This window comes from Teleopsis dalmanni, chromosome X (assembly GCF_002237135.1).
Source record: "Teleopsis dalmanni isolate 2A chromosome X, ASM223713v2, whole genome shotgun sequence".
Lineage (NCBI taxonomy): Eukaryota > Metazoa > Arthropoda > Insecta > Diptera > Diopsidae > Teleopsis > Teleopsis dalmanni.
The window spans coordinates 76,528,243-76,537,953 of record NC_051848.1 but is presented as its reverse complement, the minus strand read 5'-3'; the positions used below and the strand labels follow the sequence as shown (position 1 = coordinate 76,537,953).

At 32.2% G+C, this 9,711-nt stretch overlaps 2 protein-coding genes across 2 annotated transcripts; both read left to right on the top strand.

Annotated features, from left to right (window-relative positions):
- The first annotated feature begins 3,359 nt into the window (after positions 1-3,359).
- Positions 3,360-5,337, top strand: LOC119661854 (transcription termination factor, mitochondrial-like). The gene is made up of 4 exons (XM_038071359.1): positions 3,360-3,965; positions 4,021-4,450; positions 4,592-4,739; positions 4,794-5,337. Exons 1-4 carry the CDS (start codon positions 3,533-3,535, stop codon positions 5,055-5,057), a joined length of 1,275 nt encoding a protein of 424 aa, XP_037927287.1. The 5' UTR covers positions 3,360-3,532; the 3' UTR covers positions 5,058-5,337.
- Positions 5,338-8,120: 2,783 nt separating this feature from the next.
- On the top strand, positions 8,121-9,601 carry LOC119689326. The gene is made up of 3 exons (XM_038104132.1): positions 8,121-8,231; positions 8,313-8,432; positions 8,502-9,601. Exons 1-3 carry the CDS (start codon positions 8,177-8,179, stop codon positions 9,437-9,439), a joined length of 1,113 nt encoding a protein of 370 aa, XP_037960060.1. The 5' UTR covers positions 8,121-8,176; the 3' UTR covers positions 9,440-9,601.
- Positions 9,602-9,711: the final 110 nt, after the last annotated feature.

Here is a 9,711-nt window from a genome sequence, read left to right as displayed (position 1 = left end):
ATAAAAAAAATTGGTAGACTCTCAGTCTAAAATGTTCTCCATCTAAGTAGAAGAATCAAATATAATTAGAAAAACAATTATATAAGGGTATTATTGAATAATATTAACAAATTGATATCATTAAAAAGATTTCTTTTCTTTTCTTAATTTCTTAAAAAATCAACAGCGTTAAAGTACTTTTATATAATATCAAGGGTTTATTATGATATCAGCATTTATATATAATATATTTCCATCAATTAATAATTTTTATTAAACTTTTTAATGAAAGATATTCCTGGTACTGAAGTTATAAACTTATGAAGTATTTTATTCAGAATATTAAAATTGAAATTAAATTTCTACTTTCTGTAGAAAGGATTTATGGAAAACAAATAATTAAGTAAATGAGAATTACATTTAATCATTATGAGAATTAATGTACATTTATAAGTTTTCAATAACTGAAATTAAAAAAAAAAAACAATCAAAATTATTAATAAACTCTATTTACATTTAAAAAACATATTTATTGGTAAAATGGACGTATTGGATGTAAGAATATATTAGAATAGGTTTTCAAAAGTATATTCGATGTACAGTGATGACCATAAAGACCTGTTATTTCTATATCATAACTGACGTGATGGATAATTTCTATCTCAAAACGTCTTAATGACTAAATCGCATACCTATAATGGCTATAACAAATCCAATCCATTTTGAGCATAATGAAGTGTAAACATAAAGAAACCACCGAATCAAGGAAAATCTTATGCCTACATTGGGGAAATGATGGATTGAAGCCGCTACATCAATCATCAAGCATTGTGCAACGTTCCAAGACGTCGACATTATTGCAAAATGCAAAGAACAGACGCCGTTCTAAAGCTTTGAACGACCGCGAACGCAACAAAGTAATAAGAAATGTGACAGTCAACTCAGAAATATCTTCAGATATTTCTATGTTAACCGAGAAATTGGCAAGGATATTCATTGCATAACGGTCAGGAGTACCCTGCATGAAGCCAATTTAAAGAATATATCTTTTACTTGTAGATGTTTTAATGTTGCAAATTTACCTTTATGTGGTATATCTTTTTAAGCGGGATTTTATTATAAGGATATAATTTTAGAAATTTTGTCTTTAAGTTATGTTGTTATGGTAATTTTATTATTTTAGTTTAAATATATTAAGAGATAATAGATGAGTTATGTTAAAGGGAATATTAGGATTATTATTTGGATGGACATCAAAGAAGCTTTTGACAAAGTAAGCTTTGATAAATTAACATCTGGTCTAGCTGAGCGAAAAGTCGGTTCACTCATTATTGAATGGATAGATTTCATGCTAAGGCAAAGAGCAGTAAATCTACAAAATGGAAGACATGGATTGAGAGGCAGAGCACTTAGAGGTTGCCCACAGGGAGGGGTGCTTTCACCATTCCTGTGAAACGTGACCATAGACTCTCTACTTCAACAGCTTGACTTCAAAGGCATTGTTTGTATGCAGACGATATAGCACTGATGGTGATCGGCAAGTTCCCAGACACCATTAGAAACGTAATAAGCAGTGATCTCAAATGCGTAGGAAAATAATGCAGGGAATAAGGCCTGATCAATGCGACGAAATAAGACACTATCCTCTTCGCGAGGAAGAGAAGCTTGTCAATGGAGCCCTTAAGTCGGTGAAGTATCTAGGAATCATCTTGGATAATAAACTGACCTGAAATGTACATGTGGATGGAAAGATCAGAAAAGCGAAGAGAGCCCTATTTCAGTGTAAGAGAGTGTGCGGAATGCGATGGGGGATATCCCCAAAATCAATGCACTGGATCTATACGATGATGGTCAGACCTATTGTAACATATGCATCAGTTGTCTGGTGGAGTGAAGTCACCCAAAACCAATAGAAGCTAAGTTTGATAGGGTCCAGCGACTAGCCTGTGTTGGAATAACGGGCGCTATGCGCACCACACCAACACCGGTGTTAGCGGCGATGCTAGGTTTGCTTCGGTTGGATTTACGTATAAAGAATGAACCGGAGCTCCACATGGAACAACTTAGGAAAATTGGTGGGTCATCGGAAAATTCTTGACCTCGTCCAGACCGCGGTCAAGGTAACGCAGATGCTATTGGAGACTATGAGGAGAGCTTATGCGACAGAAGTGTCCTATAGAACACTGATAGTAAACGGCATTCTACATAATGAATGTGAAAGGAATGACATCTGCAACTTTACCGATGGCTCCTTGATGGATGACAGAGTTGGTGCTGGGGTTTTCTCGAAAGAGCTAAATCTAACGTGTACTCTACATCTAGGAATATATGTTTCCGTCCATCAGGCGGAGCTTATGGCCGTCTCACATGCTCTGGATCACCTATTGGATTGTCAGGTGTATCAGAAGAAGATTCTGATAGCGCTGGACAATCAAGTAGTTATCAAAAGCATGCAAAAGACATACATAGCTAACAGCTTATTTCAAGAATGTGTAACTAAGCTCATGGAATGTGTTCATGGAAATGAATTAATGGTCATGTGGGTTAAAGGACACATCGGTATTGAGCAAAACGAGAAGGCAGATGAAATTGCAAAGCAAGGATCAAACCATAACTTCTGCGGCCCAGAACCCATAATACCAATGGGTTTCAACATGATGACAACCTATGTCTATAAATGGATGACCTCACTTCATCTCAACAGGTGGAGAGAGTTGAGCACTTGTAGACAGACTAAACTCATGTTGCCGAAACCGTGGGTCAGGGAAGCGATAAAAGTGCTATCCGCGGAGCAACCTAAGCTGGCTGACCTAACTAATTACTGGACATGGCAACTTCAAGTATCACCTCAAAAAGATAACTCTTGCTAAGGAAGACACTTGCAGACTATGTCTAGAAGAAAAGGAGATAACGGTGCATATATTGTGCCAATGTCCAGCACTGGCAAGTAGGAAGAAGACTGTTTTGGGACTTGGCAGGTAACCTCAAGCTAAATGAGCTGCTTGCATTAACAAGAGATGTAGTTATGCCAACGGAAGCCACTCCAGCTTTAACTCAATAACGACAGAATAGAAGGACGAAAAAGGACCCAAGTACTTGCCACTTGTTGGGCGGTTGATGCTAAACCAAATGGGAGATTTTTTAGGATTTTTTGCACTGCACACATTTAGCCATTTATCAACACGTATCGACACATCACTACATTATCGACACAATTTAGAATTTCCCTCATTTAGAACGCAACTTAGCCTAACTCGCACACGACCTAAATATAACTATTAAAAAATTCTTGGTTTTTTTGGATTTTTCGTATAATATTAAAATTCACAAGCTGTAAGAATCTGGCAACGTTATTTTTGATTTCACATGACAGCTAAGTTGGTAATGCAGTATATGATTGACAGTTGAATAATATTTCAGCTGACTTTTCTAAGGCCGCTAATGTTGTTTAGTATAATTTAACAATAATTTTGATAAGTTTATGTTCCTAGCCAAGCAGTAAATTAATATTAAACAATTATAAATCTAAGTACTGGATGAGTACAATAACACAATGTTAAGACAGGTTATATGCGGTTTTCAACGTGCAATAACTATACAAACAAATTGCACACCGCAGGGCATTATTGCACTTCAGCATAAACTTTTTCATAATGAAAACCATATGACATTATGTAAAAATAACGGTATAGCGTTAAATACACAGGATGACTTTAAAACCAATACATTATATGATAGCGATACAGATTATATTGTACCCTATCCAAGGGACGAGGAGGGCCGAAAAAATGGACATGTATTTGTCGCTGCATTGCGTACACGTTTTAGATTAAAGAATGATGAAATACGACAAATACTTAAAGATGAGACAGTACAGCGTGCCTGCCGTGAACGAGCCTTAGTATATTCATTAGACATACTGCTTGCAGAGGGTGTGAGTAAGGCTAGCTGTTTGGAGTATCCATGGCTTCTAACGATTGAAAAATGTGAGTATACACACAGTATGTGACATACTAGATTTTTTTTTTGTTTAATTTTTAGCACGCTTGGAACTAAAGTTAAAACAATTAAAATTATTAAAGATGCGAGATATAAATCATTGGGTGCCTTTCTTGAAACTTAGTGTAACACGTTTACATTCACTTTGTTCTGGTTTACGTCGTGAAGCAGATATAGTTCCTTATGGCAATCGTGTTTATTATATAAGTGAAAAATTAGGAGTTGATCCTCAAGTGGTAACAAAATATTTGTCAAAACGTTTATTTATATTAGAGATGCCTTTCGATATTTTTGAATCAAATCTGAAGCATATGATTGACTATAATGTCTCACCCATGAATTTGTTAAAAGATTTATGGGCGTTTCGTTATACACCAAAATCAGTAAAAAATCGTCTAGAACGTGTAAAGGTTGCCAAAAAAGAGAAAGTTATGCCATGGATGATACGGTGTCCGGAAAATATATTGCAGAGGTAAGAAATGAAGATATATTGAAATTTAATGCTGAAGCACATTATTTGAATATGTGTTATATCTTTAATTACTGCTAAAATGACATATAAAAACAATACAATTATGATAATTATAAAATAATTATAATTCAATATTAACAGGTCTATAAAACTAACGCTAGACGAACTGGCAGTGCTAGGCAATAAAACTGTAGCAAAATACTTGGGCGAACGCTTGCAATTCACTGAAGTTGAAGCTAAAGCTATAATGGCAAAACATCCGCAAGTACAACGAGTTAGAGTAACTAAGGTATGTGTAAGCAACTAATGAAATTGTTATTAGTTTCAACTGTTATTTTTATAGATTAAGGAGGTTTTGGATTATTTACTGGGAGAAGGTGGTTTCTCGCGTTTCGATATTGCACAAGTGCCGCGTATACTCTGTCATAGTTTGGAAACTACAAAGTTTCGCATTGAAGAGTTGAAATCAATAGGTTGTCGTCCGAGCACATTAGTAATAATTTGTCGCAGTAAACGAGAATATGAGAAATTTGTAAAGCAGTGGATGGATACCCGAAACAAATCACATACTTTCAACGAATCCGCAGAAGACAATAAGTCCACGTAATATGAAATATTAGTAAGGCCTGCAACGCTCGTTAATTTTGAATTACTTTGCTAAACCTAATATACGTAAAAAAAGTTTAAACACGCTTCACCATATATTTCAGCTCTTCAATACTTTAAAGATCGCTTTAAATGTTAAGTTGAAAATCACTTTATTGAGTTTAGTTTTACAATAAAAAAAATAAAATTACTTTAAGATTAGATGCAGAAAAACTAACCAGAAATACTTTGTAAACTAAAATGTAAAAAATATTTGTTAAAAAGATTACCTAAAATGTTTGTATGTAGGCACGTGAATTTATTTCTTAAACTGTTTATATAGTATATTAGTTGTATTTATTTATAATGAATTAAATTTAAACATATTTTTCTAATGTAATGTATTAAATATTTACATAATTAATACATCTAATTTGTTTTAGAAAGATTTGGTATGAAAACTAATAGTTAACAATAAATAAGTTTTTAAAATTATGCATTAATATTTTCAAACAAAACTCGGATATTCACTAAAATATATAAAATCAAAATGATGTGTAAAAATTTATCTCAAAACACTAATTTTCTATTTATTAAATTTTATAGGATTGCAATTTGTCTTAGTAATTTTTCTAAACGGAAACTGTTTTTTTTTTAGTTTTACTTATAACTTTTGTATAAACGATATAAATGAAATGAATATAAAAATAAAACTGTTATAATATAATTTAACATTAACAATTAAATAAAATTGTTAACTATTAATATTATATTAAAATATTTTTACAAATATATGATTAATATTAATGTCAATATACTACAAGATTTGATATAATTTGATATAAAATATTAAAAATATAGTAACTTTAAATATTAATTTTTTTTGCAAAAATATTTACAATATATTTTCCATAAAGTTTTATTAAATTTGATTAAGTTAAAATTTGAAAAACAATTTTTTTAAATAAAATTGTTGAATTTAATTTAAAAATAATGTTTAATTTATACTCTTTAGTTAATTTTGTTGTGCTGGAAAAATATGTTTCTCCGTAAAATCAATTTATAAAATTAGTTTTACGGATTCCTAAACGATGTAGTAGGTTAGAGTATATAAAAAGTATTTATAAATATTTTTGATATATAAGTGGTTACTTTTAATATCAGTTGTACATATTTAATATTTAATATTATGCATATAATGTTATAAAAAATAGTTGTTAAATGTAATACTTCTGGAAGTTTAATCAACTATTAGAAATCCTATTTATATCTTTTTAGTGCGTTCAATTGATTTATTGGTTAATGTTATGCAGAGTGGAACTGTAGTTTAGAAACGAATAAGGAACAGTCTGAAATATTGTAAAGTACGTTTCATAGAGCTGGGAATTCTTAATAGAAGTGAGCATGTGTTGCAATGGTTACGCTGTAAGTAGAAAGCGTGTTCTCCCTGAGAAATGTGAATGAGAGGCCTCTTTTAAGTGTTTTTATAGAAAATACTATATCAGTATGCAGTAGGTATAGCCTGCTATTATGCAGTAGTGAATATTCAACAACAATATATAATAATAGAAAAACACTTCTTCAATGTAATACTGACAGAAAATAATATCATTTAAACCAGGGTTGTCCAAAGCACGGCCCGCGGGACACATGCGGCCCGCTTCTTCTTCTTCTTCTAGGTCCCTTGTCCACTTCGAACGTTGGCTAACATGATTGCTATTTTGACTTTATCTACAGCTTCTCGAAAAAGTGATCTTGTACTTTTAACAAATCATTGACATAAATTTGTAACGACACGGATTCGTCGTTTTTAATTTTGCTGAGGTATCACTCAGTCGCGGTCCGAGTCGTTGCAATAAATTTGCTTTATTGACTACTTCGAAGCTCTGAGACCAAGGAAAAGCAAAGACGCTGTTTGTAGTGTTAAAATGACTGTCTTTATTATAAAATTTTATTGACTCAAGAGAGCTTCCAAATTAACTTATGCTAATTATTATGCTACAGAAGTTATGCAAATTTCCACTAAATAGCTTCTAGCCAATGATGTCAAAACATCAGAGGCGTTATATAACATTACTCTATTTACTGGACTCTAGCCAACGATGTCAGAACATCAGAGGCGTTATCAATTCTTCAGTCTGTCTACAATTCTACCTTCAATGATTAATTTCAGTAGTCCGTACTTTTCCGGATGCCTCAGAATATGACCAAAAAACTCCAAATTTCGCCGTTTTACTGTCTCTAATATTTCGGTCTCTTTGTTGACACTCCGAAGTACCACTGTATTTGTAATTTTTTCTGTTCAGCTTATTTTGAGCATACGCTGGACGTGCAGTGGCCCGCTACATGTTGTTAATCTACTACTATTATGCAAACTTTCTTTTGGTATACTGATAAAACTACATTATATTTTTATGGTATACCAAATATATGAATTAAAATTTTTTCTAATTTGATTAAAACTGAAATTTGCAATTTCAACCGTATTTTTTTTTATCAGAAACAACTATGAACGTTTGATTTTGTTTTTGTGACCCTCTCAACTGTACAGTGATTGGTATTGGCCCGCGATCGCATCTGATCTGAACTGCCCTGATTTAAATGATAGTATTTAATTATATTTGTTAGTTATTTCTATCAAAACCTGACAGCTATTAAAAAGTAATAGAATACAAATTCCCTAAATAGTAAACACCAGTCAAAATCCTAATTTCGCGTTCATAAGTGTTTGGGTCAACAGTTCAAAACTCCGTCTTAAAGTGCAATATTTTCCTTTGATAGACTTAGAATCTACTTAGATCAGTTTGCTTCTTATAATATTGCAGGTTATTCTATATAGGTTTCGATCTTGGTTCCACCTAAAAATATTTACGTGTAATATTTAAAAATTAATATTAGAAAGTTTTAATATTTGGCAAAATTTTTTTGCAATGTTAATGACTCTCGTCAAAAACAATTACAACAGATATTATCTGTGTAATTATTATCTGGCAAACGCCATTTTTGTTTTCATTTGAACTTAGTGACCAAAGCATTTAAAAATATTCTATAAAAAAATTTATTGTCTAAATAGTTTGTTTCAAAGTTGTTTCAAATTTATTTCCTGATTAAATATCAATTTCTTAAAGGAGATTCAAGAATATGGAGATAACAACACAGATGGCTCGCATAATCTGCAGTACAAAAGACAAAAATGGTAACCTTTACTTTTATGCAATTTTTTTATTTTTTATTATATTGCAATATATTTTTCAAAAAACGCCATTTCTTGTTAAAGCTAAACTTAGAAAAAATCCTATACTAGCGACACAAAAAACTTGTTCCAAACAGCGAATGAATGCAACCAATTATAAATCTACAATCTGGGATGCGCAGAGCGGTCCCAAATCGGATTCAGGTAAGGATTCACTGTTGTTAATTATTATATGATAAGTATTAACTTTTAAAAATTTACAACACACCTAAGGCTCAAGATGTAGGGAAAAAGTAACCGCTGATCTTAAACGATTTCAATATAATTTAGAAGAAAAAAATAAATTCTTGAAATCTACAAAGACAAATATTGAGACGTCCACTGCTAAGGCACCTATACCAAAGCACACAGATTGTTTGCCAAAGCACACAGCTTATAAGGTTTATGCACCTAAAGCATTAGAACGTTTGAGATATGACAGAGTAAATCAGCCTGCACCAAAAACTAAAATAAACCCAGTCAAAATGGATGAAAAACTTTCGTGCTTACAAACAAAAGCAGTCCGTAGCACAATTCCCCTGAAAAATGTTCCTAAAAATGATGCAAAAAATAATATCAAGCAAAGGTCACCTGCAGACACTCGGCTTACTCAAAAAGTACCTGCTGAAATTGGGAAAAAGGGTTTTGCCAATATAATTTGTGGCGGAACACAACAAACTAATAAGTCCACAAAACTTAAGATTGAACAAAGCCCTCCAGATCCATACTTGAAGCATGGAATTTGTAGATGTCAATGTTCGAAAAAAAATATTGCAACCACAAGTCAAAATGGTGGAACCAAAAGTCAAGATGGCATGGAACAACCTCGTCGACCTGTAGTTACTCCAAATGTTATCAGTGATTGCAAAGAGGTAGTTGCTGAAGCTAAGAACACGAATGCAAATGTGATCAAACCACATTTAAAAAATGGTGGGTTGACTTACAGAATAGAAAAAGATTGCAGTTCTAATTTAAACATCCCATCCATCAACATTGAAGAACCAATTCATAATGCAGAGCTAAGTAAGAAAAAGTGCCAAAAGATCTCAGAAAACGTAGACAAGAATAAATCTCAATTAATAAAAAATCGTTTAATACGGAAATCTGAAAATGGCAATTGTTCCGGGATTAAAAGGGTTGAAGCAAACCTCTGGAAAAGCAGCAACCACTAATAATAAATTATTTATTTGCGTTACATGTAAAATTCACAATTTTACATAATTTATTTATCATAAAGTATTTAAGTTTGATTGAATATTGACCTTCCGCGAAAATAAATCACCACATGGAACGGAACCAAAAACATCGATATTTATTTTTGATAAAATTCAATAAAATGCTTTTTAATTGTTTTTTAAATTTTTTTTTACATTTTAATCACTAAAAGAAACCAATGGTCATAAGAATGACCCTGAATCTTCCTTCTGCAACTATTAAGTAGAGT

What these genes read in the sequence shown, in the direction of transcription:
- LOC119661854 (XM_038071359.1), top strand. Translation starts at nt 3,533, where the DNA reads ATGTTAAGACAGGTTATATGCGGTTTTCAACGTGCAATAACTATACAA. An exon ending in CCGGAAAATATATTGCAGAG is followed by an intron (nt 4,451 to 4,591) that starts GTAAGAAATGAA and finishes CAATATTAACAG; the next exon opens with GTCTATAAAACTAACGCTAG. An exon ending in AACGAGTTAGAGTAACTAAG is followed by an intron (nt 4,740 to 4,793) that starts GTATGTGTAAGC and finishes TTATTTTTATAG; the next exon opens with ATTAAGGAGGTTTTGGATTA.
- LOC119689326 (XM_038104132.1), top strand. Translation starts at nt 8,177, where the DNA reads ATGGAGATAACAACACAGATGGCTCGCATAATCTGCAGTACAAAAGAC. An exon ending in CAGTACAAAAGACAAAAATG is followed by an intron (nt 8,232 to 8,312) that starts GTAACCTTTACT and finishes TTCTTGTTAAAG; the next exon opens with CTAAACTTAGAAAAAATCCT. An exon ending in CGGTCCCAAATCGGATTCAG is followed by an intron (nt 8,433 to 8,501) that starts GTAAGGATTCAC and finishes AACACACCTAAG; the next exon opens with GCTCAAGATGTAGGGAAAAA.